Genomic DNA, 24,347 nt, shown 5'->3' with positions numbered 1-24,347 from the left:
GAGAGAAGGAGAAGTGGGAAGAGGAAGGCACACGTGGTGAGGAGTGAACTGCTGAATTGCTGCATTCAGTAAAATACCTGGGAATTGATATAATCACTAAACATAACTATGTGCAAGTCACAGTGAAACTGAGAGCTTTGGAACCTTTTTCTTCCCAATTCCTCAGGGACTGTAATCTAATTGGAAGGGATTGGGGTTTAGCATTTTGAACTGTCCATATCAAAGATCTGGGGAAAGCTGAAGGGATTTATGGAGGAGCCTAAAGCCTTCCTTCCATGCCACACACCATGGCTGACGTGAAAATGTCATGGGCTCCTCAAGATGTTGCCCAAGTTTATGAATAGTGATATTATTGGTTAAAGCCATTCCTTAAAGAAAGAGGCCATTTACACAAATACACAAGTGGTGTGTCCTATTAACAAACAGTGTGGTCTGTTCTTTCTAAGCCATTTCTGAGCCTCGTGCCTTTGCAGGTCCACAGCTCTGGCTGCGTTCTGGGGACACATATGATAAGACAGGCCAGGCATCCAAGGGAAGGATTTTTGTCCCCAGTTAAAACTGAGCACTTCGGATGCTCAATACAAGGTTATTTACTTCTTACAAAAGTCAAACAACTTGTTTAAGGGACTGTGGATGGATGCTCACCCATGTAGCTACAGCAGCTAGAAAGCGTAACTTACAATTATGTGGGGAAACTGATGAGGGCTGACGCTAGGTATTCTGCTATGAAAGGCTTATGGGTGAGTCTTCTAAAGATACTGCATCTTTAAAAACCAGTGGATGGGGAGATAAGCCTATTACTTCTTGGGAGTGTGCTAGACTTGCATGCTATTTGAACAGCATATAATATTTCACCTTGCAGATGGGATGGAATTGGGGAGAAGAGGGAGAAACCTCTAATGGGAGGTGTTCCAGGAGGCAGGGACTCATGCTTCTTTAAGATACGTATGTGCAGGCTGAACCTTTACATTTTGAGTCATTTCAATTGCTGGCCCTTTCGGCTGCTGAGCTGTACTCCTCGTCTACACTAACACCGGCCTTGCCTTCTCTTTCCAGTTGGCCATGGGGGTTCTGCAGGTCGGATTCGTGGTGGTATATCTATCTGAATCCCTAATTAGTGGCTTCACCACAGCTGCCGCTGTTCATGTTTTGGTTTCCCAACTCAAATTTATTCTTCAGCTGAATGTCAAGGCATACACTGATCCATTCTCAATTTTCAAAGTAAGTATTCCTTTTGCTTAAAAATTATTGAAATACATGAAATTCACTATCATGTTTCTGGGAGAACTTTCCTTTCATGCCTTTGCTATGGGGCTTACCTACGACTTCCAAGAAACAAATGGGTTGTGAAATTTATTCACATTAAGAAAGTTAGGGGCAAAGAAAACAACAGTGAAAATCAACCATGTCTACCATGCAACTAATGCAAACAATAGAAACTAAGTACCACTTCTCTTAGATTTGACTCTTGAATATTATTAAAAAGAAAAAAATCTAAGTACATTATTAAAAGCTTTAATATTTTGTCCCAAGTTTTTAAATTTTTCTTAAAATCTTATTTTGAAAGAAATGTGCTAATTGAGTGATGATAGTTCCCGATTTCTAAAAAGCAGTTCTCGTTCTTTTAGAATTGAAGTCCTCATGATTCTCTTATACACCCCTGCTTATAAAGCAAAAGAAAATTGGTCAATATGTGAATAGGACAGTGATTCGTCCTTCCTTCAGAGGACACACTCTAGAACAAAGTGTTCTTATTTTTTCTGGTTGTATTTGTTTGAGTCCTCTCTCTGTTTTCTTGGTGAATCTAGCTAAAGGTTTGTCTATTTTGTTTATCTCTTCAAAAACCAGCTCTTAATTTTATTGATGTCTTTTTAGTGTCTATCTCATTTATTCCACTCTGATCTTTGTTATTTCCTTTCTTTTGCTAACTTTGGGCTTGTTAGTCGCTATCGAGACAGTCATTGGAAGTCTGAGACAGAATTTGCTCCAAATTAGAACTAATACTCTCTCACCCCCATCCAGAGCTATACCCAAAGTATACCCAAAGAGTGTTTTCAGGGCAATTTGAGGTCCAGTTTTGGTCTGCTTGAGCTGTCTTGGTCGCATAGACATGGAATTTAACTGGCTGCAAGAATTAAAATTACCCACAGCGCAGTTAGCCAACAAAATCATTTCCAAAAGTGGCACAGAGAGTAAACGAAGATATATGAGGGGTCTTAACCTAAAAAGAGCCAGGAATTAAGAGGATACATCCTAAGAAAATCTATCAGGGATCAGAAACGTTGGTCAGAGGGACCTAAGAGCAGAAGAGACCACTTGTAAAAATGTGAAAAGAATCCAAGAAAATTTGACACTAGCCAAAGAGATTCCCAGCAAAAATGCAGAAGCATCTCTAAACCAGTGTGGTGCTGACATTGCTGATTTAGGCTCCTCATACCTGCGTGCTAATTTCTGTAACTACTCATCCATGGTGAAAGGAGCAGAGCAGAGAATCACTGCCAATGTCTGTCCGTCCTTTTGCTTCACTGTTTATTCTATCTATTTGGAAATAATTGAGTGTCGTAACCACATTAATATACCACTTGGGTGTTTTTGTTTTTATAATTTTAGGTGCTAAATTCCATATTCACACAAATAGAGAAGACTAACATTGCAGACCTTGTGACGTCCTTGATTGTCCTTCTCATTTTATTTGTGGTTAAAGAGATAAATCAACGCTACAAAGCGAGACTTCCAGTGCCCATCCCAATTGAACTCATCATGGTAACTGATTATTTTAAGGCTTTATCATTCATTAGTCTCATGTTTGTACATTGGAAGCCCTTCACCATCTGTAGATGAGGAGGTTTCAGTGGGGCAGACGCCATTGTGCACTTTCGAAGTACAACACTTAGTAAGGTTTTCTCTTCATTCAGAATTTAATCACGTCCTTTTATGATTTGGGGTTTATTCTTTTCATGTAAGACAAGGCTGGTGCAGAGGACAAGTCATTGAGAAGTCAATAGACCTGTTTGAATTAGAGCGGTGATTCTCAGCTCTGGCGACACATCAGAATTGCCTCAGGACTTTTTAAAAAGTAGCAAAGCCTGGGCTTGAGATTCGTATCTAATAGGTCAAGAGGTGGTTTTTGACAGTGGTATTTTTTGCAAAGCAAGACGCTTAGGTCTATCTCACAATTCTAACTTGGGCAATTTGTGACTTTGCAGACTGTGATCGCAACAGGTATATCCTATGGCTTTGACTTCAAAAACAGGTATAACGTGGCTGTGATTGGGGAGATGCAAAAAGGGTGAGTGTGTCTTTTCTGATGGCATCTCCAAGCACTAGGTAGAGAGCTGGCAGCCGTATGCGTTACTCCAGGCCAGAGTCCTCCTGCACTAGCATTCATGAGGCTTCTAGGAAGGAGCCACAAGGACACGTGGGTCTGCAGTCTTTAATATCAGGAAGTTTCTTTCTCCTTGTGGAAAAACTCGCAAACCAGATGAACAAGGACTCAAACACAAGTAAACGTGAAATAGTGAAAGTTGCAAAATAGGCAGATTTAACCAGCTTCTCGTGAAAAAAAGAAAACCAAATGAAACCAGATTTCCTTGTTCATAAGTTACTATAAACAATATGTAGTGCTTTGTTTGAAGTTACCAGAGCCAAGATCCGACAGTTCAAAGGAAACACTGAAGGCACACCTGGCACACCGCCGGAGCAGCCCAGTTAAGCACACGCTGTTCTTTCCCGTGATCAGATTCAAAACAAAGCCAGAGCAACTCTTAGCCCGGCAGAAGGATCAGAGATCTAATTCATATGAGGAGTTGGAAAATGTATCCCATTGCATTGATTGGATTGAGAGGGCAGATCCAATGTTGTGCTCTCTTTTCTCTCTCTGATCTCAGACCATAGCATCAATTTCTTACAACTTGCTTACCAAAGAAAGGTGTTCCTGTTAAAAAAGAAAAGAAAAAAGACTGACCTCCCTCCCGTGCTTAAGGAATATTTGAGAATTCCCAGAATTAGTATTTATGTACATTGTTGACTTGAGAATAACCAACTTCTTTTAAAAGCAAATATATATTTTTAAGCAAAAACATATTATCACCAGCTATTCATGTGTTACACTTCATGAATCACAAACATCACTTTTAATTTAAAAGGTTTTAAAGTAAGAGTTAGACTGAAGCCGAAAAACTGCTTCTAGGGTTTCTCTCCACTCTGCAGCTTTCAAGTAATTACACCTTATTAAATTCAAAGGGATCTTGTCAGGAGGGTTTTGGAAATAAAAGATAAACTTAACATCACTGAGTTACAATCTTAGAGACTTTACTTAGTGAATATATTTTAAATGTCAATAAATCTCCTCCACAGTGTGTGTCAGGCGTGGAAGGGGGGAACTCACACTTAGTAATCGTTACACTCTACAGAGAGGCAGTGTAGCCTAGTAGGCAGGCTTACAGGTTCTAGAGGCAGAATGCCTGGGGTTTACTTCTGAATCACTTCTTGACCTTGGGCTCAAGGTCAAGAAGGGAATTAGGTAAGTAACAAGACTTAGGAAATGAACTCAAGTTTTCAGACCATAAAATTTCATTGCACCATTCTCTCTATGATGTTTAGAGGCTAGAAAAAAAGAATAATAGCAGGCTTCTGGTTATTTTGGTATCAAATGTGAATTTTAATTGTATCACTGATTTTAGATTTATTTCATAAACAAACACTATTCCAAGCTAACTTTCTGAGTCATTGTAGCTTCAGAATATGAGATAATAGTACTTCTTCAAAATTAGAGTTGAAAATTTTTAACCATGGATATTCACAAAGCATGAACAGCAATTAAGAGTTGAATGGATACAATCATCCCACCACCAATAAGGTTTAGCTGTTCACAGGAGCTGGGCATTTGAGTAAACCGCTGTTGAGTTTGAGATACGTGTGCCTTTTATAATACAGTTAGCAAATATCATTTAACTGCTCTAAGTCTATAAGCTCAAAAATAACATCTGAGTTGATCGTTTTCCTGGCACAGTGTCACTATAAATGGAAAACCACTCTCCATCAGGGTACAGCTGGCTCCAGCACTTCTGTGCAGCATGGGACAGAGTCCATGAAACAGTCCCATCTGTTTGCTAAGGGTTTTCCATGAAAGGTTATGTTATCAATGTAAAGAAGACTTTCTTGCTTGTCTTGCCTCAGAACTGTGTTTCCTCAGAAAGTCTTCTTCTGTGGAGAAGTAGTGAAGGCATTGTGGGTGATGCTTTGCCACCCGATGTAACAATACAACAATACAACTAGGACCTAAGACATTTTGCATGAAGATTATGGGGATATAAGTATACATTATAATATAGTTATACTAGCAAAATCACACCAGATGTACCACTCTCATTGGACTGTATTAATAATCTTGTATCAAACTTAAGCAGCATTGCTTTTCGACGATAACAGATTCCAAAGTTTTCAGTGGTGTTAAATTCTTGCTAGTCATGCTCCAAAGTGAGGCATCATTCATCCTAAATGGCGTTCATTCATTGATTTGCCCAACAATTATTGACCACCTGACATACGCCACGAAGAGTGTTCCATCCTGGTCACAGAACAGTGAACCAGTCTCCGCTCAGTGTCTGGGTAGAAGTTGGCCCGGGTGAGGGTGAAGGTGGCAGTGGAAGGGATGGGGGAGGGAAGTCACAAGAGCTGATGAAGCACAGAGAATCTATCTTAACACTGATCTTGCAGTGAGGAAAGACTCTCTGGAAGAATTGGGGATGAGGAGAATGATTCAGGCAGAGTGAACAGAAAGTTAGCAGCAGCTTCCAAGGTGAGAGAACGGGTGACACCTTTGAGAAACAAACAAACAAACAAGCAAACAAATAAGCTGGGTGTGGCTGGAGCATACATTTTAGGAAATGGTAGTAATTTAAGCAGGAATGGGGGGACGGGATAGACTGGGCCCTTGATAAGAAATTTGGACTTTTCCTGAGAGCAGATGGATATGCTGAAGGTTTATAAGCAGGTTGGTGACATTCAGACTTGTTTTATTTCCATTTCAGATTTCAGGCCCCTGTTACACCTGACTTGCAGATTTTCAAAGAGACCATCGGAGATAGCTTTAGCATTGCAATCGTCGGCTTCGCAGTGGCCTTCTCAGTTGCCAGTGTCTATTCCCTCAAACACGATTATCCAATTGATGGCAATCAGGTAAGTATACAACCTACGCTGGGTCTAAATTAAATACTGTTTTGTGTGCATAGTATCAGTGGTGCAGCGTCTAAAAAAAGGTTCCTCCCTGTTCCCTGTTCTCTTGTCAGGAGTTAATAGCTTTGGGGGTAAGTAACATATTCACTGGATCATTCAAAGGATTTGCTTCGAGTACCGCCCTCTCCAGGTCGGCGATTCAGGAGAGCACTGGAGGCAAAACGCAGGTATTTCAGGATCTTTGCTGTGAGGACCGTCCTGCATTAGTCACTGGGGAATGTGAAACAGGGGAAAGTGGATTTTGTGATGAGAATACTGTCATCTTCACAGGTTGCTGGGCTTCTCTCTGCTGTTATCGTGTTGATTGTAATTGTAGCCATGGGATATCTTCTGGAGCCAATGCAAAAGGTAACAACCGTCTCTGTTTAAATACTGTCTCTCTCCTTTGAGTGATGAATCAAGAACCCTGGTTCCTAAACTCTGGAAACACACCAAATGGGAAAATGAGGTAACTGCAAACTCCCAAGTGTTCTTCTTAGCCAGTACTGTGTGGGCCAAAAATATTTATTTTTCCCCTAGTAGCATTTTGTGAATGTTAGGAATGCACATGCCCAAACTTTCTTATCTACTCTGCTCTTCCCATGTTCCTAGTCCGGAATATAACGAATGTTTAGATAGATAGAAACTTTGGCACTGCAGCTTCAGTATGAATGAACTGAAGTGAAGGTTTTCTTAAAGCTGGATGTAATCAGGGCCTCTGAGTCAGAGGACGGTGCTACCAGCCACACAACCTGTTCTTAGAAACCCACCCTGCAGCTCCCGGAGTTTGGCTGGATTCCAAGACCAAAGCTGTCATGTCAGGTTGCAAGACGGGAGCAAACAGCCAGACACAGGCTTTGCACCTTCACCCTCAGTCTCCTCTGTCCGGCGATCCTGGATGTAGTTTTTGAGGATCTAGATGAATGCTTTGTAAACTGCTGCGGCTCCCAGGTGAAAAACCTAATAGCAGACCCTGGAAACCACGGGATCTCTAGGAAACCAGACAACGGCAAACCTGCTTCTATTCCTGGCTCTGTCACTTCTTCTCTGTGCGTTTTGGGCAAGTTACCTAACTTCTCTCAACCTCAAGTTGCCCATTTGTAAAATAAGGAGGGAAATAGCACCCACCTCACAGAGTTGCTACAAAAATTAAATAAAATAAGGCACGCGAAGTAACTAGCCCAGGGTGTGGCACATGATAGACAGTAAATGATAGCTTTTTTTGTTAATGTTGTTAGCATTATTATTCTCTGAACTTTCTAACACCTTCTGACTACAACGGACATAGAAATATGACAGGATCAGCCAACGTAGATTGGTTGATATCTAGGCCTTTTTCCTTGTTGGTTGGTGGTGGGAATGTGAATTTGGTCCCAGGTTTCTGATCACCCCAAAGAGCCTCGCTGGCCCACTCTGTATTCAGCAGTGCAGAGTACTGTTTGCCAAAAATATGTGTTCTCCATATGGTAACTTCCTGGTTTCCAAAGGAGTCAAGAAGTCACCCACAAAGGAACAGAAGAATGTAGATGTCAGTCAAAATAAATGCACATACAACCCCCTACGGAGAGAATTCTGCCCTCTTGTGCTTCTTCCAGGTTGTACACTTGGGGTCTGCCTCACCCACATGAACTCGCAGAAACTAAAGAAACAATCGCCATATAAAATCCTATCTCTTGTGAGAAAACAACACCCAAGGACATCGTCCGGGATGTTAGTCAAAACCTCTCCTCCAAAGAATCAGGTGACAAGTCCTTAGACCATTGTGTCTGTAATATCCTGGTCCCTGAACAGTCGTTTGCTTCTTTTTATCATGAAAGGGCAAAATAACCCATAATGATAGCTAATAATGAATGTTTTTTGAGTGCTTATTAAGCCTCAACAGATTCCTAAGCATTTTATACGCATTTAATTCTTTGGGTTTTTTTTTTTAAAGATTTTATTGGGGAAGGGGAACAGGACTTTACTGGGGAACAGTGTGTACTTCCAGGACTTTTTCCAAGTCAAGTTGTTGTCCTTTCAGTCTTAGTTGAGGAGGGCGCAGCTCAGCTCCAGGTCCAGTTACTAGTTGTAGGGGGTGCAGCCCACCATCCCTTGAGGGACTCGAGGAATTGAACCGGCAACCTTGTGGTTGAGAGCCCACTGGCCCATGTGGGAATCGAACCAGCAGCCTTAGGAGTTAGGAGCACGGAGCTCTAACCTCCTGAGCCACCACCCCGCCCTGCATTTAATTCTTTGTATCAATTGTTGTGTGGATACCAGGTTCCTAGTAAAATGATCCTCCTTTTCCTGTCTATGGTTTCTCAATGCTCTGTAATCTTTATTTTTTAAAGGGCTCTATTGTGTATGTATTTCATTACTAATTGTTTCCAATTGTCTTTCTATGGAATACAGAACAGGGAAATAATGCCAATGAGAAGAAAAGTCTCTTCTGCAGGTGGCACTTGACGTGTTTTATACTGAGGTCCCCCAAAGCAGGAGGCTTACTATAGAGCCCGATGAACCCCTCCCCAGAGACCGTGGTGATGGTGTCTTATATAGCTCTAGTACAAAATCACAGCCAGTAACCGACAGGGACACATTGACACAGTACTGTTAACTAGATTACAGGCTTTATTCAGTTTTTAACATTTCTGAACCGGTGTTTATTTGAGTGCAATTTCCTTTTTAAAGTCACTTGAGACCATATTCAGTCTTCTAAACAATGACCTCTGTTCTCACAGTGAGTAAAATTAACTGATTAGATATTAAATTATAAATGTTACTTGTGAAAATCAAAAATCCGTTAAACTATCTTTGAGATATGGAAATAAAAACTGTGTCTGTCTTGTTTTGTTTTTGTACACTGTGTTTTTATGGCATGAATGTAATCAGTATACAAATTGCATAGCACATTTGGAATGGAATGGTTTGAACTGGGGATAGGGACTGGGGCATATTCCTACCATTGTATTAAAATCCAAATAAGAAAGGGCCCATATTTGGTGAGTCAGCATTTTTCACCTTAACTGTCATCATTCCTGTACGTTAAATGATCTCACTGGGCATGTGAGAATCAGAAGCCTGAAGTGTTGCTGTGGCCAAGCTGAATTTTCCGTTCAGACCTATTAGTGAAACTACTATTCAATGGTGTCCACATCAGGGCTACTTAAAAGAGGCTGTGTGACTGGGTGCTTAGTCCTGGCTTGGGAAGTATTAATTCATTAGCTCATCCACTCATTACTGAATCATTATTGAGCCCCTCCTATATGCATTTAGTCTGGTTGGTTCTGGGGATACAGCAGGGAACATGGCAGATATGGTTCACGCTGTCCCAGAGTCTGCCTCCAATCTGTTAGCCTCTTTGTGATATTCAGCTTTTCCTTTCTAAATGGCATGATTGCTGATCATCATCAAAGCTTTGCATTCTAATCCCAGAACCCGAAGTCTCCCAAACGTTTTTTTTTAATAATCAAAGAGCAACCCCCTCTTCCATGTCCGATAAATAGATACACATTAGATTATCTCTGATGGAAAAGAATTTATTTCCACCCTAGGGCTTAAGATCTGCTTTTCTTGGTCCCAAGGTACAGGCTAGTAGGTGTTGTCAGATCATCTGTGGCATGGTACTGTCGCTGTGGACAAAATCACACATGGGGCCAGGTCAGAGTCCCAGGTCTGGTGTGTCTTGGCACAACACAAAAGGGTGTGCCCTTTGCTTTGAGGCTGTTTAAAAAACTCACTTATCTGCAACCCTCACCTTTGCCTCTGTGTGGCTTATTTGGCTATCTTGAAGTACATCTGCTGTTTATGTTTTTCAGTCTGTTTTGGCAGCTTTAGCACTTGGAAACTTAAAGGGAATGTTGATGCAGTTCACAGAAGTACGAAGACTGTGGCGAAAGGATAAGTATGACTGTGTAAGTAGAGGCAATTGTATTAGAGAGAGAAATCAAGATGATATTTTAATGCTGATGTACAATGCATATTTCATTGTAAACTAAGAGAAATTTTGTTTCTATGTATCTATTAAAATAACCTTGGTTTGTTTCATTTGCAATCTTTAAACTGCATACTTTAATGATCATTCTCCAGGATTTTAATTTAAAAGGATGAGCTACTTGCAAGTAGGAAATGCTCCAAGAAACACTAGTAGAGAACTTCCTTAGATCTGTTCTAAAAACTCTTACAGTCATCCCAAATGCCACAGAAACTCTCTGAAGTTCTGGGTATGCATTGTTTCTGGTCTTTATTACATCATATGTTAGTTACCAGAGAATCTGTGAAAAACTTAAATTCTGAGCATTCCTTTTGGAAATACTCTGTAGGGGCTCCCCTTGCTCTCCACTTGCCTTGCTATGAGAAGTAGAGTCCATAATTACAGCAGGGTCAAAGTCTGTGGCATAAAAACACCATATCCTATGGAACTTTACAGGCATCAAGTAATAAACTATACTTGGTTTATTTTGTTCCTGCTAGATAACTGTTGGGGATTTCCACAGCCTTTTGGCATGCTAAAATGCTTTTAGATATCATAGCCATTAATGAAATCAGCAGCCCAAAAGTAAGAGATTCATATAGGTTCTACCGACTAATTTGCTAGTTTGCTAATTTTAGCAGCTGATTCTGGAATTTTAGCTGTGACATATACATTAATTTTCTTAACTGTTTAAGGGACGGGGTTGGCAATAGATGCACTCCCTTTGGAGTTTTTAGATATCTGCTTGTGTTTCTATGGTTCAGAACCTAAGCCAGCAGAAGTGACCTCTGGAGGCAGGTCCCATCTGTATAATTCCACCCTTCACTGTTGTCTGTAGCAGTTCACGCTTTCTCATAGCTCTGGACCTAAGACACTGTACTTGAATCAGTCAGTTGCAGTGTATGTGTTGCCTTCCTTCTGCAGCTCATTTGGATCATGACCTTCACGTTTGTCGTTGTCCTGGGACTCGGTTTGGGCCTGGCCGCGAGTGTGGCATTCCAGCTCCTGACCATCGTGTTCAGGACCCAATTGTGAGTGCTTGTCATGCTCTGCATCCTCACAGACTTTGACCTGCCAGTGTCAGAAGAGAAAAGCTTGTCACTAGTTAAGGGAAAAGTAGTTCAGTTGATAGGCAGCATGCAGGTCTATCAGGATTGGTGAGTCCGTCCTTCCTCAGGTTGCTCACCCCCAGGCCCAAAGGACAATAGAAGGGCCTGAACGTAGAGCCATCACCCCATGTCCCACCCGCTGATGATCTGCTGCCAGATGTGACCGCTTCAAAGACATCATGTAAATTTCTGAGTCTGTCTGCCCCACTGTACACTGGAAGCAATTATATTCTGAGCAGGTTCAACCTCCCAACCTCTTACATTTTGAAAAGGGAGGCTGCTCTGGTAGGTCAGGCAGACATCAGCGCTGGCCTTAGACTAGTTAAACATGGGGATGTGTTACTGAGAAGACTGTGAGACGTTCCATGTCTTGTGGAGAGTTATTCCTCTTTTTAGGTTGTTAGACCATACTCCAACCTGAAAACTATGGAGCTGAATTAAGAGAATTTCTCAAAGGCCCCTCATCCTAGAATTCCACAAAAGCCACTTAGAATTCGTGATCCTTAACAGTCCTCAAGTCCAAACACTGTCTTGATGCTTAAGTCTCTGCCACATAATGTTACCACAGGTGGTCACTCCGCCGGTGTTGGAAATGTGGCAGACAACTCAGGCTTCTTGGGGGTGAAGGAGCTCTAGAACAGAAAGTTTTATCCTAAAATTCATTCTTGACTGACAGAGTACATTTATATCACAATGTTCCTGTACTCGTTACTCATTTATAACTTCATTCATTTCTTGGGGACCCATTACACACAGAGACGAACTGAGTGGTCATAGGCAAGTCATTATACTTCTCCATGTCCACATAGATACAACTGGATAATCACTTCTGCCTTATTTTACCGAATAACTGTGCTGTTCTGAATCACCACGGCAAAAGCCTACCGAAGCACCCTGTAAACTAGAATGTGGTAGATGGGAGGCACAGTTCCAGGAGCTATGGGAGGATAAGAAAAAGGAAGGGTTTGCCCTCCAGGGTCTCTGACGGCACAACGAGCCCCCAACCTCTGACATTTTGAAAAGGGAGCCTGCTGTGGTAGGCTAGGAAAATATCAGTGCTGGCCTTATCAGTCCCCCAAACACACAAGAATGATTCACACGAATGATGTTGATTTTCCTTACAGTCCAAAATGCAGCACACTGGCTAACATTGGAAGGAGCAACATCTATAAAAATAAAAAAGATTACTCTGAAGTAAGGAAGATTCATTTTTTTACTTTGACCTGCTAAATGATATTAATATGAATCTAATGGGCACCATCTAATATTACTTCTCTGCCTTACAGATATATGAACGGGAAGGAGTGAAAATTTTCAGATGTCCATCCCCTATTTACTTTGCAAACATTAATTTCTTTAAGCAGAAACTTATTGATGCTGTAAGTTTGGGGGTTACTAATTTTTTTTTGTTTTGTAATTCCACTGAATGTCTAGAAATGAAATGTTTGTTCTGTAACAAGAGAGGGTCATTGATTTCACATATGCGGAGGCTGGGTTGTGGTAGTGTTTCTGTATCCCATGGTGAAATGACCTCATAAGGGGTCCTTTAACACGTTGAGAAATAAGACTTTTCGGACGATGTCCAATATATAGTCACCTTTGACTAAATTCTGCTGTAGAGTAAAATTACCACAGATTTGGGGCTGCTGGGTTTTAATAGAGAGTATCCTACAGATTTTCTTGGGACATCAACTTCAGAAACAAGAGGATTTAATATTTGACTGCATCATTGAAGAGATGCAGGATAGCAAACAAATATTTATAATATAAATGAAATTGATTTTCTCTTGGAGCGCCACGATTCCGGCCCTGCTGTAGGTGGTCCAATCACGAGGGACGACAACAGCAGGGTCGGGGACTTGTAACCTGCAGCATTTGCCCGTCATCACAATGAGTTTGCCCCTCAATCCCAAACCTTTCCTCAATGGATTGACGGGGATGCCAGTAATGGTGAAACTTAAGTGGGGAATGGAGTACAAAGGCTACCTGGTATCTGTAGATGGCTATATGGACATGCAGCTTGCAAACACAGAAGAACACATAGATGGAGCATTGTCTGGACATCTGGGTGAATAAGGTGTTTTAATAAGGTGTAATAAAGTGTAATAATGTGCTTTATATCAGGGGTGTTGAAGAAGAGGAAGAAGATGGGGAAATGAGAGAATAGCATCTTTTGTGGGGCTTTTTTTATATATAAAATAAAAAAATTGTTTTCCATCTGGAAAAAAAATGAAATCAATAAATATAATGTAAGTGAATATTTAACATGAAATAACAACTGGGTGTCCCCTGGTGGACTGGAGAGAAGATGACAAAGAAGCCATCTTCAGGGTTAGAAAACGAGAGCTTAGCAGTTACTCTTGTACCTGCCTTTTGGTCTATCGGTACTTTGCATTGAGCTTCTGCCTTAAAGCCCCACCTATTGTTATTAGTTTGGTAAGCATCAAACATTTTTCTACCCAATTTTTTTTTATAATAATGGGTTCATATGGTGTATATGACTTTACATACTATCCTTTTCACATAATCTAGTATCTTTTGATCCTCCTTAGTTGTTACTCTGGAGCTAAATATTGCCACAATCAGAATACATTTGTCTTGAAAAGAGGGAAGTAAAGATTATCCTCAAATCTAATATTAAAATTATAAAATAAAATCACATAATAGATAGTACAAACTATCATCATATACATTTTAATAGAATAAAATCATGTGGAAGCAGAATATTAATTATGGCACCCATATTCAACATTTAGGAAATAAATAAAATAAAATCTCCTAAGAGTTGCGTGGGCCAAAACCACAAAGGGATTCAAACAGAGTTTACACTCATTCGTGGATAATTTATGGACGACTCCTGGATGGTACTGAGGCTTTCGGATGTTAACTGCATACAGGACGAGCAAACTCTAGGTCTGAATGCTCTCGCTGATGTTGTCTGAACCACTTACATTTTATTACAAATATATTTATTATAGGCCTCAATTCCACTTAACGTTATTAACATTACAGCACATAAATAGCAGAATCTTCAGTACTCTCGTAACACAGCAATGGGTTTTTCAGGTTGGCTTTAGCCCACTTCGAATTCTACGCAAGCGCAACAAAGCCGTGAAGAAAATCAAAAAACTGCAGAAGAAAGGCCTGCTACAAGTGACACCAGTAAGTCTCTTGACCACATGTCTGTGGAGAATAGCTCAAAGCTTAGTCAAGTGTAGATCAATATGTTGATTCCATTCTTTTCCATTAAATGCCAGAGAAACAAGCTATTTCGTGTGTCCATTATTGTATTTTTAAACGGAACTTTGATGGACCCCTTAAAATTTTTATTCTCCTAGGAGAATTTTTATTCTCCAAATAAACAAGTTTACAACCTCATTTGCTTGGCCCAACTTTGAATCTGGGCTTCAGAAAGTCACTGGCTATCCTTGACATACACAGTGTATTCCGTGGTCAGAGATATTGTGCATTTCATGGTCCTCTCTTGCAGAAAGGATTTGTATGTACCATTGATGGCCTGAAAGATTCTGACGAAGAGCTGGACAACAATCAGATAGAAGAACTGGATCAGCCAATCAACACCGCAGACCTGCCTTTCCACATAGACTGGAATGCCAATCTTCCTCTCAACCTTGAGGTCCCCAAAATTGACCTGCATAGCCTTATTCTTGATTTTTCGGCAGTGTCATTTCTTGACGTTTCTTCAATGAGAGGTCTCAAAAGGGTAATTTCATTTTTCTTAATGGAGACAACTAATCAGTGACGAAAGGTGAAAAATTGTATTTATGGAAGGATGCTTCTTTAGATAATACACACTTAAGTAAAAGTAAATTATAACCTTAGAATATTCTCTGGAGGGAGTGTGAGTGCAAGTGGGACATGTTCAGTAAACTCTTCAAAAGTGCATTTAATATGAGACTGGCATAAAACTTTGAAGGCAACTAAACCTACATTTCTAATGTATCCTGACCTGCTAGCGGACAACCATGCTCACTCCCTCCTGCAGTGCCTTCAAATTATTGTGGGCATTGTATCTAAATTGTCCTAAAATAGAGAAGATTTAGAAAGGTCTTGGGAAAAAGTGAAATACTGGGCCCTTTTGTTTTTATTCTCAGCGATTATAAGCTGATGAAATTTCGCTTGGCTATATAACAATCTGTTTCCAAAAAAGAGAGAGAGATGAAAGAATAAATGTCACATGTGATTTTAAAAAGGACTGAAACAATCAGGGGGCAGTCTGTTTTCTTTCCACAATTTTGTCAGGATTTCCAAAATAAATTAGTGTCTAACAGAAATGCAGAAACAGATATAAAGAAAATTTAAGAAATTCCATATTTTCCCTCATTTGCTTGGTTTTGCACAGAAATCTGCCTACATAAGAACTGAGCTAAGATAAGATGTATTAAGTATGGGTGAACTGGCTACAAACGTAGAAAACAGGATCACTTTCATTTCTTTCAAACTTACCTTTAAAAAAAATTTTATCATAAAACTCTCAATACTGCTTGCTTTTTCTTTTCTTTCTCTGTTTTTGTGTTTGTTTTAGCTTTGGAGGAAAAATACACACACACACACACACACACACACATACACACACACACACACACACACACACACACACACACACGAGATTTTTTTTTTTTTCATCCTGGCAATGTAACATAAAGGACAGGGACTCTGCCTTATGTTTCTTGAAAGCCCTAAGTTGCCTTGTAGAAGTTCTAATGATATTAATGATTATCTAAATTGATCAGCAGTATAAGCTACTTTTCTAACCTTATATGTCCTTAATGATATCACTGATGGTATTTGTTCTAGCCTAGAGACCAGAAAATTGGATAAAGATTTATTGGTGCTAGACACATCCAGTCACTGTGAACAGGAATAATGAACAACTTCCGGGTCTTAGGGATTTTTTTTGTTTATATATGTAGAAAGCTCAAGTCAAGAACATAACATAGAAAAAACTTTTAAAATTAGGGAGTGATGTAAGTAAGCATCATGGTGGAGTGAGGAGACTCCTTTGTTTCTCCCTTCATTTAAAAGTGAATTGACCTTTTCTTGTGAGTTGAGGCAGGACATTTCCCCATCATCCTTCCCGTACTTTCCCATCATACTTCCCATAAGAACTCTACCAAGAGAGTTCTTTCTTTGGATTTATTTCTTTCTGTCACTGAGCCTTGTTTTTAAGTTTAGTGTCTCTTTATACTATTATCTCTTTTCAAAATATAAAAAGTTCTGGGAGCAATATGTCACCCATAAGGCCTAACTATGATAGTTTTCTTTACATTTCTGACAAGTGAAACTTTTCCCTAAGGAAGATCTACTTTCTTTTTAACAGATTTTGCAAGAATTTATCAGGATCAAGGTAGATGTGTATATTGTTGGAACTGATGGTAAGTTGTTTTATTTTTATATTCTGACAATCACTTCAGGCTCATTGCCAACTCAATCTAGACACCCTCTACAAAGACCAGCTATGTTTTATGATCACCAAGAAGGAAATCTAATTTGTAACTGATCCGATAGAAATCCTTATGGAAATAGCATCTTTATATTTCAGTTGAGCCGATATGTAATTTTGAATCCCAGTTAAGTAGACTGCAAAAGAGTGAATATGTAACCATTTTTCCTCTCATTTTCTTGAAAATGTAGGCCTGTCTTCTCTCTCCCTTGGTCCCCTCAGCTCACAAGCATCTGGTTTCTGCTCCACCTGGCTCAGGGGCTGCCCCGCCAAGCTCCTGGGCTCCTGGGCGATGCCCAGATTGCCAAGACCAGCTGCCCCCGCCGCAGCCTGCTTCCCACGGAGCTCGCGCTGGCATTTGGCCTCTTCTTTAGCACTTGTCTTTGAAACTCTCCCCGACTTCTGCAAGACCGTTCTTCCGAGTCACCTCCCAGCACTTTCGTAGCTCCTCAGCATCCAATGTCGGCCCCTCTCCCCCTCTTTGAAGAGTCCATCTTCCCTCGGCTTCACCCTTAAACCCGAGAGTTCTAATTCCAGGGACCCTTTCTAGTCAACCTTCTCTATGCTTATGACTGCAAGTGTATCTCGTTAATGAGTTCCCAAACTACACCTCCAACCCAGACTTCACTGCAGACCCATATATGCAGCTGTCCCCCAGGCACCTCAGGTATACATGTTCGAAACTAAATATATTACCCTCCCTCCCCAAACCACTGCTCCTTTCCTATCTCAATCACCCCATCACCACTCACCCAGTTGCCCAAAGTAGAAACCATGCAGCCATCTTTAATTTCTCCTTCTCCCCTTCCCTCTGCATTCAGTGAGTCCCCTTTCGATATCTCTTGAATCAGTTTCTTCCTCTTTAGCTCCACCTTTAGCTCCACAACCTTAATCCACACCTTTATCATTTCTCATCGAGGCTCTGGAACTACGAAAAGTTTTTCTCATTTGAACCTTTTCCTTCTATCTTTTTTACCTTAGGGCATTAAAAGTATACTTGTGTTAGAAGGGATGCTTTGGTTCCAGAATACACGGTACTGATGGCACATTGGGATCGTACCATTGCAAACTCCCAACACTCACACAGACGTCAATGAAATGCACATTTGCCTGAAGGAGAAACCTGTGGACAATTACTTCTTCCTAACTATTGTTCTTTCTTTTCTCTCTTCAGATGATTTCATTGAGAAGCTTGCACGGTGTGAATTTTTTGATGAGGAAGTCAAGGATTCGATATTTTTCTTAACAATCCATGATGCTGTTTTGCATATTTTGATGAAGAAGGATTACAGTACTTCAAAGTTTAATTCCAGTCAGGTAACCAGCTTTTTGGTCACTTTCACATTTGTATAACCAACCATCTTTGCTTTTTAAATTTCTCTTTGTCAATATATTTTTTAAAAGTGTTCCTAATCCATAGTTCCATTCTGGTTTTCTCAGGCAAAAGAAATAAAATTTGATTATACTATAAACACAAATGGAGGATTACGTAACAGAGAATGTAAGGTAAGATTCTTCAACAGGTTTATCTTTATCTAGATCTCTCAACAAAAAACTTAAAAGTAGTGAGGCCTCTTCTAGCAGACTGCAGGAAGTCTAGCACTTGTTTAAGCCCCTGCCTCATCCCTAGAAAATTGAAGCAAGACCAATCTCCAGGACCTTTGGGGGAAAATAAACTCCCCCAAGGACAAAAGGGAGGGAAAACAGTGATACTAAATCTCTATTAATGCAATATTGAACATAAGAGAGAGAACTTTTTGTGTTGTCAAAGTACAACCAGAATTTTATTCTGGTCTTGCAATAATCCATGAGGTAGGGAAGTATTGCTATTTCCATTTATAGATGAATTAGTGATGGAGCTGAGGAGCTAACACACACCTCCTGACTCCCAGGTGATGGGAAGTGCCTACCCAGCAAGGAAAGTTAGGTTCATTTCCTTTCTTATGAGAAAATGTTGCCAAATCATCATTTAACTCGATTCTCCCATTTCATTCTAGAACATTCATTTTTAGAATACTGAGTCCTTTTAAGGGAATGCCTATAGTTTGGGAAAAGAACCACAAAATGGGTATCTGCTTTAGGCCAGGTACATGCTGGGTACATTACATTATCTCAATCCATGCAGCAATATGCAAAGATCTCTTCATTTCACAAGTGAGGAAATTAGGAAAGGCTCAGACAACTTAACCAATTTGCTGTCACTTTGCTAACAGAAACAGGATTTGAACCAAGATCTATCTGATGCCAAAGCCCTGCTTACTAAGTGCTCTGCTTACTATACTATATTGGCTCCATCCTTTGATGAAAACCTAATAGTATTGAGGGTCCTGAGAAAGAATCTAATGATTGTTTTCAAATATGGGAGGTGACTGGTGGTATTTCTCTTATTTGAAGAAAGAGCTAAGAACAGCAAAAGGAATTTAGATTAGAAATAAAGAAATGTATAGCATAAGATAACCCTGGACCCTTATTAAGAGTTATATTATATAGAAAAAGGTTAGAATGAAAAGCCATTCCAGAAAGTTATTGTAGATCGGCCTGAGGTGAGAAGAGAGCTGAGAAATGCACCATGATTCTGTTTCCAGGGCTGGAGTTGAGAAAAACCCAAATCCAGCACCTTGCCCAAGCCCCGTGTACAGAGAGCGTTGCCAGAAACCCTCTGCCAAGTAGTTGGATTCAGGATTTTCACCAGCTTTTAGAGGATGAAGAACAGGAATAGAATTTAAGCCTGACGTCTGATCAAAGCTTTAGAACCAACTGTTTAGCAAAATGTAGTCAGCACCATCCTGTATCTGTTTCCCAATATTTTAAAAAAGAAACATTTAACACCAGCTCCTTGAGTTTCTTAGAAGAAGATAAATCAGCAATTATGGACAGGCCACCAGTGGTGATTCATGTAAAACTGAATGTGTCAGGCCAACACATATAACTCTTTGGAGCTCGTGTGGCCCCTGAAACAAATGGGAAGAAATATATTGCTACAATGCATTGTATTGTTATTTTAAGTTAAAAAAGGCCTACAAAAGATACTTATGGTACAACATGGTATCACACGGTTCTATGTTAACCAAGTAGCAACAGAAGGTATTTGATTATTACAATTTAAGACAAAAACGGAAAACAAAAACGTTAACTAGCAAATGCTAGCTTCTAATTTTAATCAGATTGACCGCAACTCCTTTTAAACACAAGATATGATTACTGAAAGGGATAGAACTTAACAACTCTTTTAAAACAAGAACTTTGTCTTCTTCCAGGTACCAGTTGAAACGAAATTCTAATCAAAATATAATTCAGAGGGATCCTCATCTGACTGTCACACACAGAATAACTTTATACCCTGAAGGTTATTGATATCATACATTGTATGAATATTTTTGATAGGATTATGTTTCAAACTTTGGAACGAGATTGTTCTAGCATGGTATACTTTTCACATATCTAGTATAAAATTATGTAAATACTCTTAATTTTATAGCTTGTAGATTTATCAAAGGAAGAAAGTGTTTTTGTTTATATGTATTTTTATAGCACTGACAGATTTCCATCCAAGTCACTACCTTCGTGCACATTTTACAGTGTATTTACACCACTGCTTTGAATCTTTCATTTATACTGCCCATACCAGTGTATCTCCATTTTTATAAAAATTCAATTGTACAGTAGATATGTCTTGTGTTGCTCTTTGTTTGCTTTCTGGAACATGCTTGCAGGAAGTCCATATTATAGTCGTCTGGCTGGAAGCCTCCTACACGAGAATCTTCTAAAACCCCTGCAATGAGGGTTCTTGGCCCAGATTTTACGACTATCACTATGGCTTTCTTTTTTTTGAAAATTATTTTTTTATTACTTTCAGGTGTACAAAGCAACATAATAGTTAGACATTTACACCTCTCACAAAGTGATAATCATCCTCCCCCAATCTACTACCCCATCTTATATAACTGTTACAATTTATGCTATATTCCACCTCCCGTGACTATATATGTATATACACGTAATTGCTATTTCCATTTATAGATGAATTAGTGATGGAGCTGAGGAGCTAACGCACACCTCCTAACTCCCAGGTGATGGGAAGTGCCTACCCAGAAAGAAAAGTTAGGTTCATTTCCTTCCTTATGAGAAAATGTTGCCAAATCATCATTTAACTCGATACTCCCCATTTCATTGTAGAACATTCATTTTTAGAATACTGAGTCCTTTAAGGGAATGCTTATAGTTTGGGAAAAGAACCACAAAATGGGTATCTGCTTTAGGCCAGGTACATGCTGGGTACATTACATTATCTCAATCCATGCAGCAATATGCAAAGATCTCTTCATTTCACAAGTGAGGAAATTGGGAAAGGCTCAGACAACCAATTTGTTGTCACTTTGCTAACAGAAACAGGATTTGAACCAAGATCTATCTGATGCCAAAGCCCTGCTTACTAAGTGCTCTGCTTGCTATAATATATTGGCTCCATCCTTTGATGAAAACCTAATAGTATTGAGGGTCCTGAGAAAGAATCTAATGATTGTTTTCAAATATGGGAGGTGACTGGTGGTATTTCTCTTATTTGAAGAAAGATCTAAGAACAGCAAAAGGAATTTAGATTAGAAATAAAGAAATGGGGGCCGGCCCGGTGGCTCAGGCGGTTGGAGCTCCGTGCTCCTGGCTCCGAAGGCTGCCGGTTCAATTCCCACATGGGCCAGTGTGCTCTCAACCACAAGGCTGCCAGTCTAACTCCTCGAGTCCCGCAGGGGATGGTGGGCTGGTGGGCTGCGCTTCCTGCAATTGGTAACGGCGGCTGGACCTGGGGCTGAGCTGAGCCCTCCACAGCTGAGACTGAAAGGACAACAACTTGAAGCTGAACCCTCCACAACTAAGATTGAAAGGACAACAACTTGACTTGGAGGAAAGTCCTGGAGGTGCACACTGTTCCCCAATGGAGTCCTGTTCCCCTTCACCAATAAAATCTTTAAAAAAAAAAAAAAAAAGAAAAGAAATAAAGAAATGTATAGCATAAGATAACCCTGGACCCTTATTAAGAGTTATATTATATAGAAAAAGGTTAGAATGAAAAGCCATTCCAGAAAGTTATTGTAGATCGACCTGAGGTGAGAAGAAAGCTGAGAAATGCACCATGATTCTGTTTCCAGGGCTGGATTTGAGAAAAACCCAAATCCAGCACCTTGCCCAAGCCCCATGTACAGAGAGCCTTGCCAGAAACCATACATATATATAAATATATATTCTTACACTTGACGTACAATCCCTATAGCTTTTAAAGCATCCAACCTCCTATTCAGACTTAGACACAATTCTTCTATAACTACCTTTTGAAGCAAATCCTTATTTTCTACACCTCTTAATATGAAAATTGTATAAGCTAATGGAAGACATAAACTGAAAAGGCAAAAAGGTAAAAAGTAAAGAGAAAACATGATGAGTAGCCAGTTCTTCCTGGTCTTAATAAGAGGAAAGAAAAAATAGTAGAAGAAAGTCTGACTCTTTCTTCACTACTGGTCATTATTTGTAACTCGTAGGGCAGACTAACAGCTCTGTTTAGCTAGTGAATGACATTCAGCACACATGCTTCACTGGCACTGTTCTTGGTGCAACTTTGTATTTATTTTATGTAATAGTTAGAAATTAAACACCAGCCCCAGCAGAAAAAGATTGAGTGCCCTCTGTTCAACATCACACCACTTTGCCAATGGGAAATGTCCCAGTTTAGATTTCACCTCTAAATATTTATTGGCAAAGTACGCTTCCATCCTTTATTAGTGTCTTTATTGAGGGGGGGGGTGTCCCTTGGACTTTAAAACCAATTACAGAAAGTTAAACAAAGGTTTATTTACATAGCTACTCTTACTTAAAAACCAGAAAATCAACACTCTTTATAGCAACATTTCTTAAGGCGTCATGGACACCCTAAGGGCTTTAGAGGAAAAATATATGTCATCAGACAATTAAGTTCGCGAATTCATCCTAGAAAAGGTGCTTACATACCTCATTGCTGAATATCACTACTGTCACGTTCAAAGTACTCCTTTGAGAAGTTATGCATCGATGCCATAGGGTCCACCCTTCAAAGAAATTTTGGAACTCTTTTTCTGGAACGGCCATCAGAGCTGTCATTGTATTACCCTTGATGTCCTGAATGCCATCAAAATGTCTTCCTCTCAGTATTTCCTTTCTCTTCTGATAAAAAAAGAAGTCATTGGGGGCCAGATCAGGTGAGTAGGGAGCGTATTTCAATACAGTTATTTGTTTACTGGCTAAAAACTCCCTCACAGACAATGTCAGGTGAGCTGGTGCAATGTCGTGATGCAAGAGCCATGAATTGTTAGCGAAAAGTTCAGGTTGTTTTAGTCTAACTTTTTCACGCAGCCTTTTCAGCGCTTCCAAATAGTAAACTTGGTTAACTGTCCAATTGATACAAATTCATAATGAATAATCCCTGATATCAAAAAAAGGTTAGCAATATCATTGCAACAAGTTCACGAATTTGTCAGACCTCGTATATACATATATATTTATATATGATGCCCTATGATGGCATCAGGTTAACAGCTCATCCTCTATAGAGGGCAGGGAACAGAAATAAAAACATGAGGCTATTTAACTGATCATTTGGCTTAAGAGTGGGGCAAAAGCCTTACATAGGGTTGCCACTGATGTCTGCATCCTCCCAAGCAAAGGTGCCCTCTACACGCTTCTTGCCAAACAAAATACCACACAGTGGGACAAGCACTCCAATTATCATGTTTCCATCACGGTCCATTCAACCTTAATATCTTTGAAGTTTGCATGTCCTCACCCTTAAATGTTTTTTTCTCCAAGGCCTCTAACGTGGATACGCTTTGGGGCATGGGAATACCTGGGGCGGGAACTTTACTTGCCTGCCTCAAAGTAAATACTGGCAATTGACTAGTACAAAAATCGAATCCCTGATTTAGGAAGAGTCTCAGAGAGCATGTTGGAAGATAAAAATAAAACTTATATAAACCAGAGCAAGATGGAAGGGGAGAAGATATCCAGGGATGAAACTGGGAGAAAGAAAAACTTGTGAAGACAGATCCATTATTGAAATTAAGAGAGGCTGAAGCTAACATGTGTTGGGCAGTTTTTCTGTAAATTCATTTTCTAATAATTATTTTAATAGTTGATATCTTGTCTAAACACAGTAACTTACCACTTAGAAATGTAAATGAAGTGTCTTAAATACAAGCTTGACTTGAAACTGCATGAACAATGACAGAGAAGAGGACTATTTCATCCATTTCCCTGCCATCTTCATCGGGACGTTGACATGTTGAAACTGATCTACTGAGCGCCTGATCTGCTTTAACAGCATCTTCTCCACCTCAGTCAATGCCAACTCCATCCTTCCAGACGCTCAGGCTGAAAACTGGCAGGAAGTTCTATTTACCTTTAAAGTAGACCTAGAATCAATTAATTTAATTCTCAAAATAGCCCCTGTAAGGCACGCACTATGTTTATCCCCATCTTTTAGAAAAGCAAAATAAATCAAGGCTCAAAGAGGATAACTAATTAGCCTAAGTTATATACATAGTTGCAGGTAGCACAGCCAGAATTCAAGCTAGACAGCCTGACT

General features: G+C 39.9%; 1 protein-coding gene and 1 pseudogene across 4 annotated transcripts in view; both read left to right on the top strand.

The window, feature by feature from the left end:
• SLC26A3 (solute carrier family 26 member 3) overlaps positions 1-21,706 on the top strand; it is a 33,747-nt gene extending 12,041 nt beyond the window's left edge. For all 3 annotated transcript variants that reach the window (XM_081079754.1, XM_081079753.1, XM_081079755.1), the window contains 16 exons: positions 1,057-1,221; positions 2,611-2,763; positions 3,207-3,289; positions 6,033-6,180; positions 6,291-6,404; positions 6,508-6,585; positions 10,014-10,109; positions 11,093-11,199; positions 12,402-12,471; positions 12,564-12,656; positions 14,344-14,439; positions 14,768-15,001; positions 16,619-16,673; positions 17,916-18,058; positions 18,182-18,247; positions 19,999-21,706. In XM_081079754.1, the coding sequence (XP_080935880.1) occupies positions 1,057-1,221; positions 2,611-2,763; positions 3,207-3,289; positions 6,033-6,180; positions 6,291-6,404; positions 6,508-6,585; positions 10,014-10,109; positions 11,093-11,199; positions 12,402-12,471; positions 12,564-12,656; positions 14,344-14,439; positions 14,768-15,001; positions 16,619-16,673; positions 17,916-18,058; positions 18,182-18,247; positions 19,999-20,022 (1,725 nt within the window). In that variant the 3' untranslated portion in view covers positions 20,023-21,706. The remainder of the gene's footprint in view (positions 1-1,056; positions 1,222-2,610; positions 2,764-3,206; positions 3,290-6,032; positions 6,181-6,290; positions 6,405-6,507; positions 6,586-10,013; positions 10,110-11,092; positions 11,200-12,401; positions 12,472-12,563; positions 12,657-14,343; positions 14,440-14,767; positions 15,002-16,618; positions 16,674-17,915; positions 18,059-18,181; positions 18,248-19,998) is intronic.
• LOC308510475 (small nuclear ribonucleoprotein F-like) lies at positions 13,168-13,444 on the top strand (annotated as a pseudogene). Its single transcript has one exon. The product of its transcript is annotated as a small nuclear ribonucleoprotein F-like (transcript).
• Positions 21,707-24,347: the final 2,641 nt, after the last annotated feature.

Source organism: Rhinolophus hipposideros (assembly GCF_964194185.1).
Source record: "Rhinolophus hipposideros genome assembly, chromosome: 18".
NCBI classification, from domain to species: domain Eukaryota; kingdom Metazoa; phylum Chordata; class Mammalia; order Chiroptera; family Rhinolophidae; genus Rhinolophus; species Rhinolophus hipposideros.
This window is presented reverse-complemented; position numbering and strand designations above follow the sequence as displayed.